This window comes from Arvicola amphibius, chromosome 4 (assembly GCF_903992535.2).
Source record: "Arvicola amphibius chromosome 4, mArvAmp1.2, whole genome shotgun sequence".
NCBI lineage: Eukaryota > Metazoa > Chordata > Mammalia > Rodentia > Cricetidae > Arvicola > Arvicola amphibius.
Window position 1 is genome coordinate 135853218 of NC_052050.1, and position 26358 is coordinate 135879575.

The 26358-nt window shown below is 39.5% G+C and overlaps 1 protein-coding gene across 1 annotated transcript in view; it reads left to right on the forward strand.

Moving 5' to 3' along the window:
• Nucleotides 1-300: 300 nt before the first annotated feature.
• The window catches only part of LOC119811624 (rho GTPase-activating protein 7-like), a 103230-nt gene continuing 77172 nt past the window's right edge, over nt 301-26358 (forward strand). The window contains exons 1-2 of the mRNA XM_038325518.1: nt 301-518; nt 14439-15584. Coding sequence (XP_038181446.1) covers nt 14562-15584 — 1023 coding nt within the window. The 5' untranslated portion in view covers nt 301-518; nt 14439-14561. The remainder of the gene's footprint in view (nt 519-14438; nt 15585-26358) is intronic.

Below are 26358 nucleotides of genomic sequence, written 5' to 3' on the forward strand. Positions count from 1 at the left end.
GAGCTGCGTTTTCTTTCTTCCTTGTTTTCCATGAGCCCTGTGGGATAGGAAGGACTCTAGGACTTTCTGACGCTAGCTAATCATCTCAAGAGCTTTGACAAACTCGCTTCAGCTCTGTGTAAAATCAGAGCTTCAACGCCCAGGCAGCTCTGCTCTGCCCCTCCCATCAGCTTCGTGCAGGCTTTCTCACATGCAAACTTCTCAGAGGCAGGAAATACTTTGCAGGCAATCTGGGCCTGGTTGTGGAGGCCCCTCTCGCAAAACATCAGTCTGCATTTAGAAGACAGAAGTCACCAGGAACGCCTTGACAGGATCCGGCTTGAGCTGAGGCTCGCTCCAGCTGCAGAGGGTGTTTTTGTTAGAATCACACACTGCGTAAGGAGAACTGCTTAGAATAGAGCTGTGACCTCAGCCACGAAATGTGAATTTAGATTCTGGGGACGTTAACGGGACGGACTCCTCTCCTACCCTGGCTGGAACAGCGTCGTACCTTGGCGGCACCGTAACTCCTGGTCCAGGTAAGAGGCTGCGACTGTCATCTAGGAGGCAGAGCGGGAAATCCTGGCATCTTCAGCCAGCTGTGGACTGCTTTCAGAGAGCTCTGGAAGCAGAAGGGGAAAGGGGAAAATGTTTAGTCAGGAGAAAGCTGCGAGTCAAATCCTTTTAGCAAAATGTCATTTCTAAAATATGCTCCACACGGTTTGAGTCTCTTTCCTCATATAGAAATGTTTTATTTTGATTTCTTTTTATTCTTAACTTAATGACCAACCCAGCTACAATATTCTGCGCTGCCGATGAGTAGCATAGCTTGAGGAACGAATCTTCTCACATGAAAGTGTGAAACTTTAGGGAATCCACCCTCCTCTCTGTTTTCCCAACAGAAAGAGTATATAACGTGACAGTACTTTGTTTTCTTAATAGTGCACCTCCAAAGAATATTCTGCATCTTCTTGATCACCGTGAAGATCAAATTCTTTAATTATTGCTTCCAACTAGTTTCAATTGCTTGTCCAGTTACTAAAGTACACCTTAGATTGTTTTTTAAGAGACGTAAAGACATGCAAGTTTACAAGTTATTTACGTCTTTGCATATTTAACTTCAGTTTTGGAATTCAGATGTCAAAATTGGGTTTTGTTTACATTGAACTTGAATTCACTGCTCAGATCTTCTGTTGTATAAGTGCTCTCTGTGTAACTAAAGCCATCTGAATGGCGATGAGATCGCGTCAGTCACGTGGATGCGTTACTAACCATAGGTTCATCCCTCCTGTCAGCCTGAAATCCTTATCACCACACTTTAATCTTCTAAACTGTCTTAATGGTTCAATGTGGGAACTATGAGTAAATAAATGTAACAAGGATTGAAACAACTTAGAGTTATAATAATAAATATGATGCTGAATATTTCTGAATATTTGGAAGGAAATTATTTTTAACGCTTGTAAGAAACATCAGCATGTGAAGATAATAAACATCCATGCCTATCTCCAAATCTCTGAAACAAACACAAAATGTACCAAGTGAAAGATGGGTCACAGTTTTGACAGTTGGATCAGAAGAAATCAATAATTGTTCTAATCATAAACTTTGACAAAGTACAAGATGATCATTTGTGGTGTTAGCTCTAATTTTTCATTTCTAGGCTAGGATGATCTCTATGCTTTGACATTGTCACTAACAGTTTAAGCTTTATTAAGGCTTTTAAAATATGAGAAAAACACATTTTAAAAAGTGGAAAGTGAAATTCTGGGGTTTTAGGAGTGTAGATCAGTGGTAGAGCAGTGGTTTACCACGGGTTCAATTCCCGGCACCAACAAGAAGAAATGAATTTTGGCATATCTAAATTATGTAATAAAATAACAGAGTAGAATGACGGGGAAAGAAAGGGCATTAAATCACTGTCTCTGGTGTTGTCGGAAATTGCCAACAAGAAAGCTGAAGAATAATATTCAGAAATGCCTTGTGCAAAGTTACACTGCAGGCTAGTAGATGCCAGAGGAACTGCAATCTCCTGCCTCATGGTCTTTACACCACATCCTTTGCTCTCAAATAGTAACTGTGCACAGTAAAGCATGATCTTGTCCATCAAATCAGAGGCCCCTTTTCAGAAAAGAAATTGAGATTCTTTAAATAAAAGAACAAATTCGTTAATTAATTCCACTTTCTCAATGACTAAGATTTCTTAAAAGGGTTCATTATGCTTTCATCTCAGACTTTAAAGTAGTCACTTGCTTTACGACTACTTTCTTAAACCGTATTCTTAGGCTAAACAAGCTATTCCATATGCTCTGATGATGCTCATTTGAGACTAGTTTTTCTTTCAAGAAAATGTCCTAATGAGGAACTTGCTCATTTTATATTCTTACATTCAAAGAGCATAATAAAAAGTTTATCCCCACCACTGACTATCAGAAGTAATTTTACAACCTTTCCTCTGTTATAATTGTCCCAAGACTCTCATAAATCTTTCTATCATCTCAGTTCAATATTGCCATGGCCTGTTTCCAATTCTGAGTGCCAATAGTCTATATGTCCATAAGAAAACATAAGTGTGCATCCTACAGTTTGTTTTCAACCTTTCTTCCCGATATGTACTCTGAGGCTTCAATAAAATCCTTTAGTACAGTATCCTCAGCCTTCCTAATGCTGCAACCCTTTATTACACTTCTTAATGCTGTGGTAACCGCCAACCATGCAGCTATTTTTGTTGCCACTTCGCAACTGGCATTTGGCTACTATTAGGCATTGGAGTGTAAATATCTAATATGTAACCCTGAGGGGTGGTGACACACATGATGAGAACCACTGCTCTAGTAATATACTATGCACCTCTTGCACACTGTATGAGGGCTGGGCAATGCAGCACCAAATGAGAGTGTTGGCTGGTTCCTCTTCATCACACATCATCCTTTCTGACAACATATATGTTCTGCAGCAGTGTGCTTTCCCAGAAAAGCTTTGCCCTAAAATGTTCTGTCTCTAATGCGTGTCCTTTCCTTCGTGGTTCTGAACCTTCTTAATTCTGCGATCCTTTAATACAGTCACCCCTGCTGTGCTGACCTCCTACCGTCAAACTATTCCATTGCTACTTCATAACTGTACTTGCGCTACGGTCATAATCATAATGCAAATATGTTAAATATTCGTGTTAAATAGAAAGATGTGGTATACTGATTATCTGATATGCAATCCCTGTGAAAAGGCGGTGCGAAGCCCCAAAAGTGTTGTGACCCCCCAGGTGGAGAACCCCTGCCTTAGAATATATGTCATGGGGCTGTTTTGCTTTTGGGTTGGGGTTTTCCTGATATTAACACCTACAATGCTACAAACTCTCTGCCATGGCCATCACAGTGTATTCAAATAACCTGGGAACGTTACTGCAGGATCACCAGAGTCTAATGAACAGAGAACATTGCTTCTCTCTGTGTTCTGAAGGACACTCTCATTTATAGAAAGAAGTCTTCCTTAGCCTTTGCAAACCTTTCCATCCCATGCACCTTCCTGCCAGGTCCTCGGCTGCGCTTAATCTTACTTACTGATAAGTGGACTCATGGAGTGAAAATTGGTCTTAAATGGGTCATTTATAAGATGTCTTCTGCTTTTTATTGGTTTCTTCTGGGAAAGTGAAAAAAATTGTGTTGAGAAAACTCTTTACAATTATTTTAATATAGGAAGTTTTGGGTAATAAATGGCCCATGGTTGACTCATAGGATTTTGTTTTTAGCATAAAGATCACCATTTCTGACTGTGGACAACTCTAGTTCTTTTGGCTTGCAGGCTCCTATACCCATCCGACCTTGCCTTCTGTAGCTCAAGAGAGTGCCGCCTCCACAGCCCATCTGCTCACAATACCCTATAATCTCAGTTCACACTAAAGTTGTTCGGGTTCCATATTTTCCTCATTCCCCTCCGAGTCTAGCTGGATTGTAGAGTTAAGTTTATGATTATGAGTAAAAACTAAACAAGAATAAAACAGAATATCAGCAGCTATACGTGGGATTAGTTCCTTGAAGCCAAATTTTTATGCTAAACAAGCCGACAGAGAAATATTCCTGTTGATCAGCTTTGAGGTGTTACAGAATTTACTATTATGGATCTTCTCTGGCATTAAATTGCCTATCAGTCTAGGAGTTTTGAGAAGTACAGGGACTTAGTTTTCAAAGAATTTTACAAAATGTAGGCAAACTATAGACATTGAAATCTGGCTTGAAGGAGATTGGGCTCGCTCAATAGATTATAAGGTACTTATAGACATGATCTTGAAGAGAATTGGTAGGGAAGCAAATGCAAGAGCGTAATTTTAACTATGAAACAATACAGAAATCATAACAAGAACTTTCCCATTAGCTGAGATGAGCGAGTCAAAAGGACATAGAATATTACAAAGTATTCTATAGTATCTCAAAGTGTTTTAGCAACGCAATCCAGGTAAATCAAGGAGAAACAGGAACTATTAATGGAAGTGGCAACAAAGAGGAAGATCAGAGAGCAAGTTGAAAAAGTTTGATTCATTCTCAGCAGCTAAAAATATCTTTAGCACATTAAGAACTGCCGATACCTGTTTATCCGTAAATTGTGGAGTGAATTGTGAACAAGGGAGAAAGAAGGAAAAAACAGGGTTGCAGAATGTTAATATATGAGAGTTGGACTTGTACTCTATTCCCTGGGCAACCTGAGATGATAGAGTAATAGTTGTTAAAAGGGAAGAAAAAAATAAGTGGTTGGCAGAAGCCATCAGAAGCTGAGGCCAGAGGTTAACAACACTCTTATAAAATGACATTACAATTCATTAAGAAGAAGAAGCACAAGCTTCCAGAAATAGTTTGAAATGAAAGCTTATATGAGGCCAGCATGAGGGGAGCTAGTGGCTTCTCCAGTTTACACAGGGCAGGATACTGGCAGAATCATAAAGGAGTCAGAACACTGGCTCTGATTCTAGCTCTGCTGCTTGATGCTCCTCGATTTGAATCACCAAGATTCACATGTTGATCTAAAACATCCATACTGAAGAAACATGAGCTGGCAATGAGTAATTCCAGTTCATAGTCAGCTATGGTTCTGCAGCTGCAGGAATCCTCCTCTCCTTTGTGTCAGCATCGTTCTGCATCTAGTGAGGGCCTGAAGTGTGCCTTTGATTGAGTGCTCTATTTGTTCTTTTAAAATCATGTTATATTAATTCATTAACTTTTATTAATAAGATTCCAATGTTTTAGGAAACAACTGAAATCTCCAGGGGGAAAATATGCTTTAACAGATGCTTTGCCTAGACATCTGTGCACACACACACACACACACATACACACACACAGAAAGAGAGAGAGAGAGAGAGAGAGAGAGAGAGAGAGAGAGAGAGAGAGAGGAGATCTACTTACTGAAATGCTATTTAACATTTAGCTAGATAGTGTTTCTCTTTATAAAATTGAGCAATGACAAATTTTTATAGGGTGTTTGTATTATTACCAAAAAAACACACCAAGTAGAGTACCTGGTCCATGTAGAAAACCATCCATTGGCAAAAATTGGCTCAAGCGTGTATTCATAGACAGATAACTAAAATGAAATTATGTATATTAGACATAATAGACAAAAGTTGAAATCCAAAGTGCTGGCACCTGACAAGATACTGAGCTGACAGGAGGGGATTAATTCCCATGAATTTCTTCTTTTTTTTAGCGAAGGTTGTGCCTAAGGAATGGCTGAAGGTTAGGTTTCCTGCTGTCACCTGGCTAACACCTGTGTCAATGGTGCTGTGTGCACCGTGTCTCTTATTTACACGGAGTGCTGGCTATTTCTACTGCAAGAGAGTTCCTAGAAATGATAACCAAGCTAAAAATAAAGTGGCCACTTGAAGCAAAGCCACATCGCACTATGATGATGATAAAGCATTATAGCCCATGTCCCTTGTTGGACAGAAATATCTTTTTTTATAAAGAGGCGAAGCCACATGTCACTCCTTTATACAAGTCAAGGGTGCGGAGGGGCAAATTTCCATCACGAAGATTAACTGTGAATTCTTCCGTTACAATGATTGAAACAATTTCAGAGAAAAGACACCAATAGGAGACACTCTAAAACAGCCGTCTTCAACCTTCCTAACACTGCAACCCTTTAATATAGTCCCTCATGCTGTGGTGACCCCCCCAGCATAAAATTATTTCATTACTATTTTATAGCTGTAACTGTGTTACTGTTATGAATCATAATGTAAAATATCTGATATGCAGGATATCTAATATGCAACCCCTTAACCCACAGGTTGAAAACCACTGTTCTAGAAGACGGGACTCGTGTAAAGTTACCATCCATTAATAAGTTCATTTTCAAATCTCAACTAAGGCACAGTGTGCTTCTAAATATTTACATAGGAATAAAAATGCATGGGAACGCTGCCAAAATGCAGGTGTCCAGGAAGTACTGCTTCCATGAGGCATACTATCCCTCGTGGCTGTTAATTCTGAGATCTCTTGGAAGCTACGTGCTCCTAGAACTGTCTTCATGATAGCATGGAAAATAACATGAAATGTTCCAAGATTTCCTAAAATTACGTCTGCGATACTTACAAAAAAATGTTAGGCGAGTCTGCAAAACTTGCCACCCTGAGCTCTAAAGTGGGTTTGAGGCAAAGGTTGCCAGGTCTCGACTCCTCCCTGTGAGGAAATTAGACCCTGCCCGGGAGCCTGAAGGTAAACACAGGGCATTTCAAAAATAATAGCTTGCCATTTCGCAAAACCCTGTTCTTTTCTGATGCGTGGACTTCTAGTCGATTGAAAGGGTTAATTTTGAAATTTCCCTAGTTCCTGGAGTAAGTCTATTTTGAGAGCAAAGGATGCAAAAAGGTTTCCCAAAACTAGGAGAAGCACCAAGGCATGCATTAAATAAGTTACCATTGCAGGGCTGCTTCATTTTCCTTCCAAAACCCCATATTAACAGCTATGATGATGCATTTCTTGGAAACAGTGATAGGCGATTTAATCTCCTATCTTAGGTGGCTTATTTTATAACTTAGTAAAGCTATGTTTTTGAAGATCTCCAGACATGGGGACATGAAAGCCATTTCATATATAGTATTGTTAGCTTTATGGAGCAATTTATCAATAAAGAGTCTTAGCAAATGTTTGTTTCTCACTAACGGCGAATGAGGCATGATGAACACCCTCCGTGTTAAGGTATGGGACAGTAGTTGCCTGCAGTTCTTTGTTATGGGTGTGACCCCATGACATTTTCCCCCTTCTTGGTTTCATATCCATTGATATTATGGTTGTTCCAATCTTGTTTCTGCCACCATTTATAGGAGAGTTCATTTCATAGCAGACTTTCTGGTATTCTGAGTTTTACGATCTTTCCAGTCCCTCTTCAGTATTGTTCCCTGAGCCGCAGATGCAGGAGCTATGGTGTAGATCTGTGTGGGGGCCTAGGCGCCACATGATCTGTTGCTCTTACTTTGTGTCCGGTTGAGGATTTCTGTAATCATATGACTGTGGGAACGGAGAGTTAAACTCTCCCGGGCATGAATCTCCTTATAGCTTGTCCAGTGCTGATTGACCGGGTTTAAAATTATGTTCGCACAAACAAGAAATATGGACTCAGCAGGTCATATTTATATATTTGTGTACGCATACATATGTAATAAATATAATCAAATGAATGAGGCTTTCCACTTGGGAGTCAGTGAGACATGGGAAGGAGTTGAGAGAGGAGTTAGAAGGAAGGAAAAGGACGGGAAATCGATGTAATTTTATTCCAATTAAACAAATTTTAAAATAAGAATTATGTGAAAATGCATAGGAAATGGTTTTGTGAGAGATTAGGATGTAAACTGCTGCTAAAGTCAGGACATCCTCACAGTATCATGGTTTGCACTCAATACTGAAATGTCATCTCTTCTACAACCCAGCTCTGCCTTCTCTAACTTCGGATTCAGTAATGTGACTGTCTAGGAAGAAAACACTAATTCCTTTACTGGAAGCTCGCTACCTTGTGAGACTTCTAGAAATTCTGCTTCGAAATGTTGTTACTTTTTGTTGTTTGTGCACGAAGGATTAAATAAAATCATGTCTGCTATTAGTTTTCTCCTGAATGTAAGCGCTTTGCCTAAATTCTTTCGGTTTGGTCCTAGAAGGCATTTCGCTTCCTGTTCTCAGTGGGCAGATGTGACGAAAATCCCAGTCTGGATAATTCCTGCTTTGATACTTTCCTTGAGAAAATAAACCTCCGTTTACCACTCTAGTTCTCTGTGACGAAGACTTAAGTTGAATATTAATGAGTGTGCACCTGGAGGCCTGATTTAATGTGCAATTATGTCTGGGTCTAAACCGTTGTCTACTTGCGTTTCTAATTTGCAAGTGTAGACTGTTGACAAGGGTGACTCCCGTGTCACCTCCACCCTCCGTGCTGCAGTCGTGTCTGGCTTAAGCATGCACAGGTGTGCAGGTTGTCATAGCTGTTACAGATTCATGTGTACAACTTCCCTGTCGTGTCTGGAAAACACTGTTTCCTTTTAGTTGTCTACCACTTCTGGTTCTTGCAGTCATCCAGCCTCTCCTTCTCTGATGACCTTTGAGACTTGTCAGGAAAGAATGTGATATAGGTGTCCCCTTTGGGGCTGAACATTCCCTGGTCTTCAGTCTTTTATTCTAGGAAGCAAGACCAATTGGTGTTTGCTGTTTTAACGACAGTCTAGTGTTAAAAAAAAAATACTTCTCTGATTAGTGCTGAGAGTCTTTTAGAATAGTGATAAGTCATAAGTTGAATACTATGGCCATTTTGCAGAATAATAGAATTAGGTTCTCTCCTAGTCCCATGATATACCAAGGCACAGGTTCTTGGCCCCAGGAGCCCAGCGAGGTGTGGGTTTCATCTTGCAGAGTGGGACTGGAATCCAATCAGAAAGTGGTTGGTTGCTCCCATGACATTTAAGCCACTGTTGCATGTTTTGCCAGGACAGTACTATTACAGCTCACAGTCGGATAAGACTGCTGGTGAGTTTTCTTCTGTAGTCAAACATATAACTCCTTTTAGCACTATCAAAGCTAGACAAAAGGAATGAAGGCTCCATGTCGAAAACAGCTTGACTTCTTCATGTTCTATGATTCCAGTTATATGGTGGTTTTTCCATAACTACCTAGTTAATGTAGTCTTACCTTCAAATTCTGGAAGGTGACCAAAAGCAATAGCAATAATTGTGATATCTGGAGATCTATGAGATCCCACCAGCCAACAAATCCAAAAAAAGATAACACATTCCTACCACTGAGCTTTTTATTTGCTGGCCTGTGGTATCTAGTAAAGATATTTTCCATCCCCTCTCCCATTATAGGTAATACCACTTAGACTGTTTTTATATTTGTACATTTATACATTTTAGGAAGCTTCTGCAATCACAGATCTTTTTCTACATCAAGTAAATAAAATCATATTCTAAGTTTGTATTGTTTATTTCTTCTGATATTTGCATCCACATTTCTAAACAGTAATAAAAATTTATAACATAATGCATTTTTCCATTTTAGAAAGTATCTCCTAGAAAATAAAGACTTCCCTCTATTTCCTCAAAATCTCTAACTTCACCCCTCACAAAACTCCATGCTTTAAAAATGGTTATTTCCCATTTTATTTAGCTTTTGAGTCAGTATTGATTATTTGTGCCATTCCCACTATGTAAGCATTATGCAGATTATGTTTCCTTTGTGATAAAACTGTTTCTCCTAGAGTAGATAACTGATTCCTTCAATGTTCTCTGTAATCCTTGCTATTAATTATTTCCCACCCAAATTGTGTCTCATCATTGTACAGTGCGTCTCAGTGTACACATTTGCATTTTCTTTTGAAGATGTTTCTCTTAGACACATCTTATACAAAAACACACTATGTCACTATGTAAATTTCTATAATAAAAATTCTATTATGCGGACATTTACACTGGATTCTTGGCTTTCTTGTTGCCTTGTCTGTCTCTCTAGTCACTTCTAAAAATATATTTTAAAGCAGAAACAAATTCCTACCCAAAATTTTAAGGGAATCTTTGCTTGCCATCTTATTTCCAGTGTTGGTTCTGAGAAATCTAGCACCGTCTTCATTCAGAATTCCTCAAATATAATCTACTTCTCTAAAAACATTAAGGGCATTTTCTTTATGTAGCCTATGTTCTAAAATTTCGCAGTGATGCTTCTCAATATGTTTAATTTTTATTCTTTTGTTCTGCTGTACAATCCATGATTCTCTTTGTTCTAAAAACATCATAATTACTCCTGGGAGGTTGTCTGATTTTTTTAAGTTAGGACCTAAAGAGAAGGGGGTGTTGCTCAGTAGTTAAAAAGTAGGTATAGCTCTCTCTCCGAGTTTCTTACTTTGATAATCAGCATCGACATCAGGTGGCTCAAAATTACTTTTAGCTCTGGTGGGATCTAACTCTTATGGCGTCTGTGGGCACTGGTGGTCAAATGCACGTGCGTGCGTGCGAACACACACACACACACACTTCAAAATTTAAAAAGAGAAATCTTAAAAATAGCATACAGAATAATGGACTTTATTCTGAACCATTCACATATACATATGATGTACTTTGCTCGTATTTTTCTTTGAAGAAAAGATCCCCTCCAATTTTTATGAAGTACTCCTGAGAAATGGTCACTTTTCTGTGATTTTTGAGATTAAAATAATTTTCAATGAATTTTAAAGTTCAAATAAATTTTCACTGCATCTATTGTCTTTCCCAAAGGGTCTAGAATAGTAAGTCTCTGGGAGCAGAAGAAAGATTTCTTTCATCAAGTAGGAAACTCTACCAAGCTTACCTTAGCTGTTGTAGAGGCAGAAAATGAACCAAAGAAGATTTCGTTCTGTGGGGATTTATCTAGCGCATCACTTCCATTAAAGAAGAGATGCAAGGAAAGGGCAGCAAGGGAATGATGCTCCCAACGGATGTGAAGGTTTTCATAATATTCGTGTCCATCAATGATGTGACTATCTTTGTTTATATGAGTATATTCTATAAAATTATAAGGTGCCACCAGAAAGACAGAATATAATATTTGCATTTCTCTGCTCTATAGTCAGCACAATGTCTGCCATTCTTTAAATATTATGTGAAGATTCAAGCGTTTACTCTTAGTGGATTACTCTTATCCATGGAGAGAGCACAGCTCCCCACTGGATACTAGTACTGTTGTAGCCACAGGGCTTTACTTTTGTCTTCCTCCCCCTTCCCCTCCCCCTCCCCCTCCCCCTCCTCCTTCTCCTCCTTCTCTTTCTTCTTCCTTTTTCACCATGTGGAAATGACAATAATCAATGAAGTCTCTTCTAATTAGAAGAGTAAATTATAAACTCTCTCTCTCTCTCTCTCTCTCTCTCTCTCTCTCTCTCTCTGTGTGTGTGTGTGTGTGTGTGTGTGTGTGTGTGTGTGTGTGTGTGTGTTTCATAATTAAATGTAAACTACGGTGTGATCATTTAACATGGCAAATTGGTCAGGGATTCACAAACTCGAATGTATCCCACTTCTCATTTTTAGATACCATAATGTTAAATAGCGTTTAACTGTACCATATATGAGATGTTTATGTTAGGGAGTTGTACAAAATTACCCAAACAGTAAGTTTGAAATTACCTCCTGCCTACACATGGTATGCAATAGTCCCGCAAAAATAGTGACTTTGAACACCTCACTGGGATTTTCTAGCATATATGCATGACAGAAGTGTGTAGATCCTCGAGGAACACGGACACAGTGGCGCTAGAACACAAGCACTTCAGAAGTAAACACCCCCATGGAAATTCACTTCATAAAATCAACACCCTAGAATGACCTACACTTTTCCAGACCCTCCATCCAAATCCTCAGCAGCTGAACTAATGTTAAATAAAACTGCATGAGAAGGATTAGGAAAGAAATACAACAGAAATATATAGAGTAGTGGTCCCTAGGTTATAAGATAATTTTAAATAAAGCAACTTGATATAGACTCCCTTAGGGAAAGTTGGGCTTTTTAGAAAGAACACATCTTATAGCATGGATTTGAGTCAGTTCAGATAATTTGGAAAACTAGGTTGCTACGCTCAGATACAGTGCCAATAACTCAATGCTTCCTTCTTTTTATTAATGATTTCTCTGGGTTCAAGTGGAAGTCTTAACTGTGAAATTAAAAAAAAAATCTGGATTTAAGTAAGAAGTGTGCATAGGAAATATAGTAGAAATGAAATGGTTTAAAGCCTATCAGAGCATAGACTGTGGGGTGGGGCTGAAAATATAATGGTGATGTTCGTAATATAAGCAGGAAATATTTTGTCCTTAAAAATGGACAGAATAGGGTCATAAAAATGATTTTAAAATATCCTGAAAGCCTAGATTAGACATAAGGACAGAGTGAACACTATATTGACCCCAACTAATTTATAATCTCTGTGAGCTGTTAGATCACCTCAGAATTTGTTGATCTACCACCCCTCGATATGACAGAAGTGCTTTCATACTTGCCTTGACTGAATAAAATAAGATAAAACTACCATAAGCTCTTAGAAGAAAAAAATACTGTGTATTGACTTTTCAGATTCAGCTCAAAGTTTCTGAAGCACTCAAAGAACTGTATTTCTTCTTAGTAAAAAAAAAAAAAATGAAACCAGAATTCAGGCTCAACCTAAACATAAATGGGGCTTAGGAATGACACAGTAATACCACTTGGCATTTCTTAAGTTAGCCTGTTCCTTCTGCACTGGATAAAAATAAAGAAAAGAAAGCATCTAAAACAGAACCACCCTATTACAACCCAAATTTGCCCATGAAAGCAGAAACCTTCTGGCCTGCCTCTGAGCGTTTTTTCCGCTTTCCGTAGCCTCCCACATTATAATGACTTATGCATGGAATTCAGAGGCTTTATATTTTTCTTCTCGGTGCAAGGTGAATGCCAACATGGAAAATGTGAATGATGGCCATTTTCAAAGATGGCCACAGACCTCGGAAGGAACCAAAAACTATCCAGAAGGATATTGGGTCCCTACCAGGGTACCAAACTGCTAGCACATCTTAATTCCACCCATCTTTATGGGGTGTGACTATTTACCTTTCTAGCATGTGCTTAGTTAGAATAACTTGAATTTTTGGTGGGGAGTCAGAGTCCTTTTCAAAATTTGGGATTGAAGCCAACTCAGCAGTTAATCTGGTTTATGACTAAGGGCAACATTATATGCTGGCAATTCCTTTGCAGAGCAGAAACTAAAAACTGCTTTTTCAATGGGATTTTTCATTCACAGGTCTAGTAATTTGTTTTCACTGTAGATTGACATTTGAGTTCTCACCTTTAGAAGATTGAATTTAACATGGATACAACTTGTTTCCTTTAACTAGTTTAAATAATTCAAGGCAGAGGATGCAGACCTGGGAAGTGCTTATGTTCTGATCTTATCTTACATGGGATTTTGTTGTTTGCTTAAATCTGTATGGTCCAAATCAGAAATGTACTAACATCTTTACAAAGACAGAGAACGAGACTTGAGTGTCTGAAGACTGGACCTCATTGTCTAATGATGCTTCTGGTTCACCTGAGTGGCATCATGGGGAGGTTAGAGTTCATTCATAGGAAAAACATGAGAGAAGATGATGATGATGAAGAAGAGTAAAATATCACAATTCTGTGGAGACAATAAACCCCATCGGTTATGTGAGCCTGGCCCTTGGAAGCGTGATCTGATGGAAAATATTGGCTCATGCCCTAGATCTATTGCTTTGTACACTTACATATCTTTTATTCTTCTACAATACTTCCATACTTCCATGATATTAATAATGGCAGAAAATGAATGTTTGGATAGACATATCTATCTTAAAGCCTTATAATGGAATATAATGGAATGTACCATGCTTTCTTATTCATGAATTGTGAGCTGATATGAACTAAACTGTATTCTTCTGTTTCTCTGTTACACTCTGAGGAAAGACATCTTGGTTACTGGGACTAGTATGAGTTATTTTACACACTAATGAATTACACATGCTGTCACTGTTGCTCAAGATTATAGTACCAGTTCCCTGGTGGCCCTGGTTTCAGTTCAAATCAGATCCCTTAATGGCTTTTATTCACAAAAGGAAATCAGGAAAGCATGCAAAGCCAGAGCAACAAGTTAGCTTTTCCAGTGAATTTTATTAAATATTGCATTTCAAGTATTTTCTTAATGAAGCTTAAAATGTTTTCAGTACTTATATCTTCATTCACTAATAAACCAGCCCAACTGGTTTTGTATGTACTGATAGAGTTTCACTAAAAATACTAAATTTATTTTTTCTCTCTTATTAGACTACTTCTGAGAAACAAAACCATTAAGGCTATTAAACAAAGGCTTTGCATTATTTCCTACCTCTGCTAAATAGCACAGATTTACATTCTTTGCCACAAAACATTATTACTTTGGAAATGTATCTATAACGGCATATTTTCAAAATTTTTTAACAGGCGACGGAATGGCAGAACTCACTCTTTTCTTTGATCCATGAATTCAAAATCATTTTCCGTCAAGTTCCATCCCCAGTGAACGTCATATGGAATACATCTCGTCTGTCGTTAAGCAATGGTGACATGTCTGTAGCTATCAGAAAAAGGAGTTGGGAAGAGCATGTGACCCAAAAGACTGGACAGCCTTTTAATTCTGATGAGTATGACATAGCATGTCATCACGGACTGGCATCCGACAGCTTGCAGGCAAGTATGGAAAAAGATGCAACCTTAAATGTGGACCATAAAGAGAAGTGTGCCTCTCTACCAGACTGCTGCTGTGGGCCAGAGCCAAGAGACTTCCCTGGGAGGCCAGTGGGTCACATTTCACAGGAGGTGGATGAAAGTGGCAGCCAGGAAGGGGACGAGCAGTTTCTGTCTCTGGAGGCCAGCACAGAGACATTAGTGCACATTTCTGATGAGGATACTGATTCTGATTTCCACCTTACCAGTGATGCACAGATTTCAACTCCCCAAAGACATGAACGAGACAGCCAATGTAGTATCGAAGGAGCAGGCTCCTTCCTCAAGACACTGTCCACCATGCAAAGTAACCAAGACTCATATAACTCCTGGAGGATGGCTGGTGAAGCCGATGTGTCTCCAGCAGAAGGAAGCGGGGAAAGGCAAGGTGCTGATGATGTAACTAAAAGCCTGGAGCTTTGTAAGGATGTAAATTCAAAGGAAACAAATAATGTGCCCAAAGGAAATGCATACGATTCTTTGAATGTGGAAGATACTACACCTGAGACCCAACTGCTTAATTCTGCCGTAATCGCGCAACAACGAAGGAAACCTGACTTCCCTAAAGAAGAACAGGAAAGAAATCACCAGCGCGTAGTAGAAGACGAGTTCCTGGCTGCTCCTTATGCCGACAGGGTGCTGCCATTATTAAAAGCAGATTGTGGAAGCTGCCTTTTGCAGCCTCCTTCCTGTGCGGGTGGAATGTCAGCAGAAAGTGACCTGGACAAGAGCGGGTTCTCAGAACATCAAAACAACAGCCCTCCCAAGGTCAACGCAGGGGATGGCATGCAGTGTTTACACTTAAGGGGCCCAGTGACCACCCAGGAGACCATAGACAATCAAGTCAGGCTGCGCAAGAGAAAGGTAAGCCTCACACACAGATCAACTGGCTTTTGAAACGTTGTAAATATCATTCTCATCACTTACTAAGTTGTTTGGGCTGCAAAGGATGCGCAGATGTTTTGTTTTGAAGACTATTCACTTGATAAGATGAGGAAGATGTGTGAGAGTGGGCATATGATAATCTTACTGTTTCATTAATAGCATTGGGATGGTTTGTGGCTCTTTAAAATTGTGTCCAGAAAGGACTTAGCATGGCTTGCTGTCCTTGGAATTTTGTCACTGCAGGCCTTAGTTCATGGTCTTCGGAAAAGTGGCATTTATGTTTTATAAGAGAAAGTGCAGTGTATTTCCTTTTGTCTCATTTGCTTGGACTTGTTTTCTTTTCCTTTCCAAAGCACATTTTGTCATTTTCACTCACATACTTAAAACGAAAACAAACAAACAAGCAAACACAAACAACCTGGAACTGGTGAAATAGCTCAGAGGTTAAGGGCGTACCCTTCTCTTCCAGAGGACCAGAGCTCAATTGCAAGCACCCATGATGACTGGCTCGCAACGGTCTGTAATTCCAGCTCCAAGAAATCCAGGCATTCTCCTAGCCTCTGTGGGACACTGACCTTATCGGCACATACTTGCACTCAGATGCACACACATACGCAGAATTAAAAAATACAATAACTCTTAAAAATTCAAAACAACCCTTTCTATATGGAAAGACAATACTGCACATGTACAATAGATGCATCATTGTATCTTTACCTCGGACAGGACAAATACATGATAGGAAATTTTATTTTATACCAAGGCCTCCTTGGATGAATCTAGGAATTCCCCTGGGGAAACTTCCAGATAAGGAAATACAGGGTGGCCCTACATGACTGGGTTAGCATTAAGCTCTTACTCAAGATTTCAGGCTTCCTTTCAATATATTTGTAAATCTAGTACTACAGAAACAGATGTAAACCAAACTGGCAGTTCCTTCTCCAGTTACTCTTCTGTTACAGTTGAAGAAACCCTGGAGATTGGAACACTTTGGGCAATAAGAATTTTTAAAAGATGTTTTTCTTCTCCTCTTCTGATGTAATCTTAATCCATAAATTCGCATTTACTAAAAGAAAATAGATACTCTTCATTCTGCTCAACTTGAGCTACCTACCTACTCTTTGAGAAGGACCTTTCTAATTCTCTCTTATTTCCATAATCTTTGGTGTCTGTTAACAAACTAGATAAGTCATGGATTGCTAGTTCATTTAAGTGAACTCAAGGCCGTTACTGCAGAAGTCTATATGCTCAGACCACGCATCAACAGAATATCCTGCGCCTCTGGCAAACATTCCCTTCCCTATGCAAGAGGTATTGAAAGTTATTATGATTGGAATGCTCTGGTCACATTTCCAGAAATTTCCATATGTCCTATCAAATCTGTTGGAGAGAGGGCAATAACGATACAAGAAAATATTAACTGACTAATGACACAGCTCCCCAAAATAAGACAAATCTGGCCCAACTGCCTCCGGACACATTTGACATTCCTGCAGCATATGCTCACGGCTGGCCATTGGCATCAATATGAGGAATGCCGAGAGGAATCTGCGCTTCAACATACTGCTAAAGGCTGTGCTTTGCAGGCTGTAGTTATAGCTCATTTACAAGTTCTAATTGAAATTTTCTATTTTAAGCATTTCAACACCCCACAGTGTTGCAGCATGAGTGGTCGGGAATACTGACTTTGATAGTACAACCTTTTGGCATGTCTTGGAATCAGAAGAGGAAATGCAAACATTTAGGTTTAAAATATGTTATAGAAAGTGTGGCTAAGATGGGAACAATTAGAATGAAAATTTGTAATCACTGTTGTTTTATCTGTTACTAGTGAGTGTTAACTAACTATAAATTGAAAATTGGCTCAATGTGTACCAAAATAACCAAATATATACATAAGAACAACAAGAACCTCTTCCTCTTCCCTCCCTTTCAAGGCAGGGAGGGAAGCAGAAAAAAATGTAGAGCTCAACAAAAAGTTAAAAAAAAATAACAACAAGAACCCTGTCTTGAAAAAACCAAAAAATAAAAATAAAAAATTAAATGCAAATAAACATATATTCATTGCTTCATGTAACTAAAAACTAAAGGAAGCAGCTTAGTTCTGATCAATATATAGTTCACTGTTATGAGTATTTGGAATGCTATACAGCTATTAAACACTTGGAGTGAAGGGTTTGTAGAGGTGTCTCAGTTGGTTAAGTGCTTACTGGACAAGCAGGAAGAATAAAATTTGATTTCCCAGAATACACATAAAATGCGAGGTGTTGCAAGACATACCTTAACCCCAGCACTCAAGGACTAGAGATGGTGCTGTCCCTGGGCTTGCTAATAATACACTTTTGAGCTCAAATATGTTAAAATGGTCCATGGAATTGAAATTGAAACCACAAACATCAAAGGGAAATCAAGAGGACTGCAAGCGGACATTAGTGACTGAGCCACATGGCTGTGTGGCGTATGACGAGAGCCCTAACAGCTTTGAATGAATCTCTGAGCAGAGACAGCTGCTTAAAAGCAGTTCTCAGAGACACATTCCACAGAAGTCTGGAGGCAGGGCAGAGTCTAAGAAGTGGTCTCTTAAACCAAACGATATGTGAAAATGGAAAAGGCTTAGGGAAAGACTTGAGGTTGGAAGTTTTTGAAAAACTAGAGTTATTTGTCATTGATGGTGGTTTACTAATTAAAGAGTCCCAACTTCCATCTTCCATAAAGAGCATTTAAGTATTTGCCAAGTTTTTGAGTAATATTGTAGTTAAAGAAATGTATGAATGTGTTTTTATTAGCACACTTAGACGAGACATAAAACATACTACAAAGCAGGATAAGTTCCAGAAAGGATTGCAAAAATAATAACTTTGAGATGACACCAATACCCACTTCCAAGAAACTCCCTCAATCCAACAACAAATTAGTTTTGACTATGGGATTCTTGATGTGCACGGTGGCCTATGCCTTTAACCTCAACACTTGACAGATGGAGGCAGAAAGATTGTCTTGGGCTCCATTACAAGTTCTGAGCCAGCCTGGGCTACAGTAATACCAGGTCTCAAAAAGAACTGGACAGGGGGACATAGGCCACTCAATAAAGCGGTTTCTGTACAAGCATGAAGGCCTAGGCTCTATCCCTAGGAACCTGGTTGTATACTCTCAGTACTGGGGTGCTGGGGCATGCAGCGTCTGGCCGATGACAAGGACTCATAGCTAGTCAACCTAACACACTCACTGAAGCCCAAGCCAGTGACGCACCTTAGCTAAATGCAGCAAGGTAGAAACTGGCATGATGATTGTCTTCATTAGGATTTCTATTGCTGTGAAGAGACATCATGACTACGGCAAGGAAAGCATTTAATTGGGGCTGGCTTACGGTTCCACAGGTTCAGTCCATTATTACAATGATGGGGAGGGAGCATGGTGGTGTGCAGGCAGATGTGGTGCTAGAGTTAAGAGTGCACCATCTTGCAGGCAACAGGAAGTCAACTGACTGTCACACTGACAGAAACTTGAGCAAAAGAGACCTCAAAGCAAGCCTGCCCGCACAGTGACACACTTCCTACAACAAGGCCATGCCTCCTAATAGTGCCACTCCCCTTAGGGGCCATTTTCTTACAAACCACCACAATGGTTAGGCAGGGAAAGTCTGAAAAGCTGAGTTATATGCCCTGGCCTACATAGTAGAAGGGGAAAATCAACTCAACACAAGTTGTCCTCTGACCATTGCACATGATCCATGGCACATGCATGTGCACACACACACACACACACACACACACACTCATAGGCACATGTACACACACACACAAGCATGAAACTGTTAAAATAAATTAACTTATGTAAAATTGGACAGTTGCTAGGCTGGAAAGATGGCTCAGTGGTTAAGAACATTGCCTGCTCTTCCAAAGGTCCTGAGTTCAATTCCCAGCAACCACATGGTGGCTCACAACCATCTGTAATGAGGTCTGGTGCCCTCTTCTGGACTGCGAGTATACATGTAAGCAGAACACTGTATATGTAATAAATAAATAAATAAATATTTTAAAAAAATAAAATTTAAAAAAGACATTGGACAGTTGCTCAGAAACTAACACCTGAGAACACTCAGATTCTCTTAGTGATCTCTCATCTACACACATGCTCACACATGTGTGTGCATGTATGATCTCTCATCTACACACATGCTCACACATGTGCGTGCATGTGTGATCTCTCATCTACACACATGCTCACACATGTGCGTGCATGTGTGATCTCTCATCTACACACATGCTCACACATGTGTGTGCATGTGTGATCTCTCATCTACACACATGCTCACACATATGCTGTCACTGGATGGAGGAAAGTGAAGCAAGTAACAGGAAGAGAAAGTGGACAAAGAAGGATATAAAGGGGGAGTGGGGTGAGAGAGAAAATGGAAGAGGATAGGCTAAAATGGAACACTAAAGGAAACACTGGCCAATTACATGGCAAAAAATACAAGTCCTTCCTTAACAACGACAACAAAAAAAAAATCAACTTTCAGAAGGCCGAGATAGAATTCTGTGCCAACACAAAGGCATGGTGATCACCAGCAGATCAAGGAGACAAGGAACATGAAGCTGATTCCACTAATGACAGAGCAGAGAGGGGTAAATGACATGTCATTGTACACCGGAGTCTTTGATGGCCACAGCCAGCCCTCATGTGCTGCATCTCCATCAGGCTAAGCAGAAAACTCTGGTAAACTTATCCTCAACAAACTCAAATGATTTGGAATTCTTTAAAAGACGTTTCTATTACAATGCAATTATATCAGTCACTTTTTCCTTTTCCTCCCTCCACATCCTCCCTTACACCCCCCCCTTGCTCTCTTTCATATTCGTGGCTCCTTTTTACACTGATTCACTGATTGTTGTCATGTACATGTGTGTGTGTGTGTGTGTGTGTTCTCTTTTATTTTTATTTTTATTCATTTTAGATGCCAACCACGGTTTCCCCTCCCTCCTCTCCTCCCTTTCTCCCTCAATCTATTTCTCTCCCCACCCCTTTCACTTCTCAGAAAGGGTGAGACTTCTCCTGGGGAGTCAGCAAGGCCTGGTACATTAAGTTGAGGTAAGACCAAGCTCCTCCCCACTGCATCAAAGCTGAGCAAGACATTCACCATAGGAATGGGCTCCCAAAGTCAAACTCATGCTCCAGGGATAGCTCTTGGTCTCAATTACCAGGGACCCCTCAAACAGAGCAAGCTATACATACACACACACATACACACACACACACACACTCAGACAGACACACACACACATATGTATTCTTAAAGGTATAATATATATAATATATATATTCTTAAAAGTGTAATACAACTTGCTCAGTCTTTGTTATTTGTGCGCGTGTTTTAAGAGCTGACCATTTGAAATAGGAATCTTTTTTTTAAATAAAGAAACAACTCCAATTTCCTCCAAAATTGATTGTGCTATTCTCTCTGCCTCAACATATAAGTTTTTCTTAACATAATGTATACGTCCTTCTTATAATTTCTCATAACATATAATGAACAACAAATTCACCCAAACTCCCTCTGGGCTGCTGTTGCTTACTACAACAGAAGTTCATTTGAGGCAGATACTCAGCCGTACATCTGTGGCATCCACCCAGATCATAGACCTTGCCTATAAATAAATGCTTGAGTCAGTGAATTCCTTACCGTAATAACGATTTTTTCAGAAGAAATTATAATATCATCTTTGAAATACCCATACTATAAAAAAAACCTGAAGAAATGAAATCAAACAGCCAGACTCTGTGTTGCATACCTTCTACAGTGGTCCTTGGGGGGGGGGGAGCTGAGGCAGGGTGATCAGAGATCACACATTTCAAAGCCAGCCTCAGGGAACTGTACAGCAAGATCTTGCTCCAAAAATTGCATGAACCCAAAAATGGAATAAAAAGAACTAAATCAAACTTAGCAAGTCATTGACTGCACAGTCTATATACCACAATCTCTTTTTACAACAGGGTATAAGGACAGCAGGACAAGAAACATACTATGTAAGATCTGGGCCCATCCTGAGTTAAAAGTGATGATCAAATCTTATTCTTCACATGGCAATGTGTGAAACGTAAACATCATTTAGAACATGCTTAGTCGCTTCTGAAGAAGAGTGAAGAGGGTAGAAGTGGAAAATGACAGAAAACCACTAACATTTATTTTAACCTATGTGCAAATATATGTAAGGGTATGTATGCATATTACCACGAAAGTGCATGCCTATCATGTATAGTTACGGGAGACATTTGCTTGGCGAGAAGCACACAATCAAACAGGTGGGGAGGCCACCAGGCCAGGAATTCCTTGGTGTTTTTGGCTAGCGTCTCTTTAAAGAAGGTAGGGACAATATTGAGATGATGTACGTATTGGACACAGGAGCGGTTGCCAGGCGCAGAAGGCCTTATGTTCCTTAAATGCCTGTGTAAGGTTCAAGCAGGGCTCCTGTTTGCTAATCAGACTATCACTCAATGGAGGAAAATGTCGTAACCAAGAGGAAGAGGAAGTGGGTGGAGGAGAACAAGAAGAGAAAGTATGATGGGTTTGGTGAAGATGGCAGCAAAGAAACAGAAGAGTAAGGTGAACATGCTTAGGAAGTTTCAGAAGCCAGCACACTTCTTCGTCATTTCTACCATACCTAGCACAGAAAGTAGGAGATTGGTGGCCAGATGTCTTTGGGAAAATGTTCTATGTAAATGTCTCTGCACCCAGATATGTGGCTATGTGTTCTGAAAGAAAGCGTTTAGATCTGAGAGTTTCTTATGTGTATTGTAGAAAAAATTAGTTGTAATGTGTAACAGACCTCTCTTACGTGACCCAGACTGCCAGCATGTGCTCTTTATTAATGGTATCATTAATAAGTTCACATTAACCCGGCATCAGCTCTTATTGCAGTGAGAATTACAACGCTAATATGGGGTTATTTTAGTGAATGAATGGCTGCTTCAGAGCCAACTGCACACCCCAGACTATGGTAATAGAGATGCTGGTTTTGTTTCCTTGTGGATTTCTGTTACTATAAACCAAGACTAATTAATTAATCTTCTAACACCAAAAAAAAATACACCAGATCTTCTGGCTGCCTCCTCGCCTGGAAGAAACGCCAGTATCCACAAGAGTTGGGGAAAAAAAGCTTGCCTAGCCCATGTAGCAGAACCCTGCCACTGTTATCTGGGCACCAGACGCAACGGTGCCAAGAGATTCGCCTTCTGGCTTGTGTTTCTAGGAAGAACACAAACTACACCAACAATTGCAATAGCGCTTCTGAGATAAGCTCGCAATTTTCTTAGGAAGTCTAAACAAAGAGAAGCACACAGTTTCCCCCTTTTTTCTTCCCGTTTTATTTCTACAATGGGTTAGAAAGAAAACAAGTGATTAAAGAACCTCTTTGGATTTTAGGTTCCATTTCTTAAGCCAGGGAATCTTCAAAGGAGTTCATTGCTTTTTATATGTATTGAAAATTAACCTGGAGGTTTTAGAAATGTTGAATTAGCGTTACTATTTGTTCTAGAAAATGAATAGCTCAGTCTGGGCTTGGTGTTTCTTGCCAAGAGAGAGAGCCGTGGTAAGGGGAAAGAGTCCAACCTAAATCAGAGATGGTATTTAAAATCTGTGATTTACACATATCTCTGAATTTAGGGGCAATTGTCCTTCCTTCATGAGATGTTTATGAATATTAAAAGAGTCATGAAATGTGGCTGAGTACTTATAGAGGGTAGAGTTAGAAAAATTTTTCATTGAAAAATTGAGGTGGAAATCTGACTGTCAAGTAAATGAAGAATTTGTGAAAGTATGTCTTCCAGTCAGCCAAATGCTAATGTAGCCTGAATTTTCACCATCTACAAACACAAGCACATACAGTTTTCTTTGTCTAGAAAATTCTTAAGGGCCGCATGGTCCATGGAAAGCTTCAGCAGCTTCCTTGTTGCAGCGCCGGGTGTGGAACACAATGATGAAGCCAGTGGATGCTGAGGTCAAACTGCCTGGGTCTCAACCCTGCTTCTCTGACTTACACCTTGGTGATGTGGCATGTTATCTAATGTTTCTGAGCTGCAGCTCTCTGTATGTATAACGAAGTGTGGCTCTGTTATTAAGAAGAGTATACGTGTTCACATATATGAATAGACACCTATAATTAAACCAGAGCCTGAGAGATGGTAAGCACCGTGTGCTTATAATTATCACTAGTTTCTGATAATTTTTTAAATTGTCCTACTAAATTGGTTGTCAAGTAAATGAAGAATTTGCAAAATTATCATGTCTTTAAAACAGATTTGAGAGTAAGCGGAAATGTCTGGGAATAATTGAAGGGGAAAAACCATATGAGAAACGAAGTGTAGACCATCCATATGGACACACTATATCTAGCTAATCACTGTACTCTTCAGCCCAGCGCTCAGCCTGGCATGTGCATGCCAACTGAGTTTTTAACAAAGCACCTTCTCTTTTCCATGAGTTTTGCCAGGCTCATATATGCTCCAGATACCAAGGAACTTATGCCTTATTGATGGCAGGAGAAAAAAATATATAATGAACTTTAGTCAGAAATTGTACTGCATCCATCAGTAGGGTCAATATTGGAACCTAATATAACGCTGGGCTTTGAAGCACCGATATTGTAATATCATGGTTCAGCATAATTCAAGACACAAGGCATAAGTCTGTCTGATAAACAAGGCTAGAAAAGTCTTTTGTCAGATAGGGGACTCCTTTCCGTTGTGCCCGACTTGAGCTCTAAAGGGTACACTTTGGATTTTGTCCTTATAGGATTGGGGAAGAGACTGGCTCAGGGCTATTTTAATTGTTCTCAAGAAAGAAGTTTTTTTTTTTATAAAAACATAGGTATAAGATATAAAGAAACAAGCAAATGTTTCACTGAATCCATTATGTAGACAGACAATTTTAAATGTTAAGGTTTTTTGTCAACTGTTCTACCGTGTTATGAAAATGAGAAGAGGGTTGGACCTGAAGCAAATCGGCTTCCTTTTTTCAAATTAGATTTTCAGCTAAATAGTTTCAAATTTCATTTACAAAAAGAAAGAAAAAGTAAATCTAGGTTTCTACATAATAGACACGAAAAATGGTGCTGACTTTACAGTCGGATTAATTTACTCACTTCAATTCATTAGTAATTAATTATAAGCAGAACACGAGATGCAGATCATAGAAACCGATCTGATGATTAGACATGATCAATAGATATACTAATCACAAAATGATGATGCCCCAAGGTACCCGTGCCTGCTTACTTTAATACTCTCCTTGACCCCTATCATGATTGTTTACTGTACCCATGGGAGTGCCTTAGACCTGTAATTTAGAAGTCTGTCAAGCTCAGAGCATGAAAAGCCAAGAACCAAGAGATTAATGCATAAATGGGAAATTTTCTTTGGAATCATTTGGAAGAGGCCACCCAGAAGTATGTTAAGAAGAGTGGAACAGACAAGAAATGTAAAGTTATAGTTTACTTAATCTTACTATAAATGAGGACATTTTAAGTTAAGAACAAAACATGGGATCCCATAGACTCTGCATACTGTGAACCCCTGAGGGATAACTGTGTGTGCGAAGGACACAATATGAGAACCCATAGGCACTACGTCTGCTATGAGCCCTGCCAGATGGCTAGGCTCAGAAACCAGGAATGTGATGACTTAACTTTCATCCTCTCTCGTTGGAGACATCCACCGAGTGGGAAGCTTGCGGTGTATAACAAGTCTATAGTGCATAGGCGTAACAAGCAGTTCCACTCCGAGAGATTCCACATTTGGCTCCCGGCAAAAAGCCTTTTTTGAAACTTGTGGCAGAAGTGGCAGAAGAGTTGGCAAAATACGAGTGAGCTGGTGAGTGGGCTTGAGGCCATCTGCTCTGCCGTGCTTCCCAAGGAGCTACAAAAGGAAGCAGGCTCACCTTTGAGATCATCACAGTTTCGCTAACATAGGAAGGGGAAGGGGAAGATTGATTCCGGGTGTAGGCTGACTAGTGCCTACACCCGGAAAGCCAAGGCCTAGCCCTTGTGAGCACAGTAGTGACTTCTTACAGCATGTGTTTGCCATTATGTAGGTGGTATTTTAATTTTCTACCCATTCCTTAAAGGTATTCCTTGTACTCTGACTCCATTTTGTTGTAAAGGATGTGCTGTTTAATGTGTTTTCTGCGTTCATTTACCCGTCAGGCGATTGTTTATTTGACTACACCGGTAAAAGCATCCTCCTCCTAACAAATATGAAGTGAAAGAGAATTTGCTTTTTTGTAGGTTCCTAGATCTCACAAATGGAAGGAACTTTAAGCATCCATTCATTTTACTTTAATTAGAATAATGAGCGAGTGCTGACGAGGTCAAGGAGCTGTAATTTAGAGCGTTAATAGTGGTGTGTCCTGCTACCAATGCACGGTTGCAGGCCCCCACGTAGAAGATGCTGAGTTGCATATTATTATAGAAAAGCTGTAATTTAAAAGTAATCAGAAAGAATTGGCCAACATGAAAATGTAACACAAACCTGATATTAAGGGGTTTTTTTTGAAAGATGAAAGGAAATATTTTATCCTTCTATTTTAGACAACTGTCTACTTTGTGTGCAGGAGGGAAAAAAAGATAGCTTTGAAGATTTCACTGAATTTCAGGTATATGCCGAAAAAATACAAAAAAAAATGGAAATTAAAAATGGCATGTATAGAATGGTATCTGTTTCCCTCAGTTTCTCCTGGCTTCTAGTTTGATAATAAAAA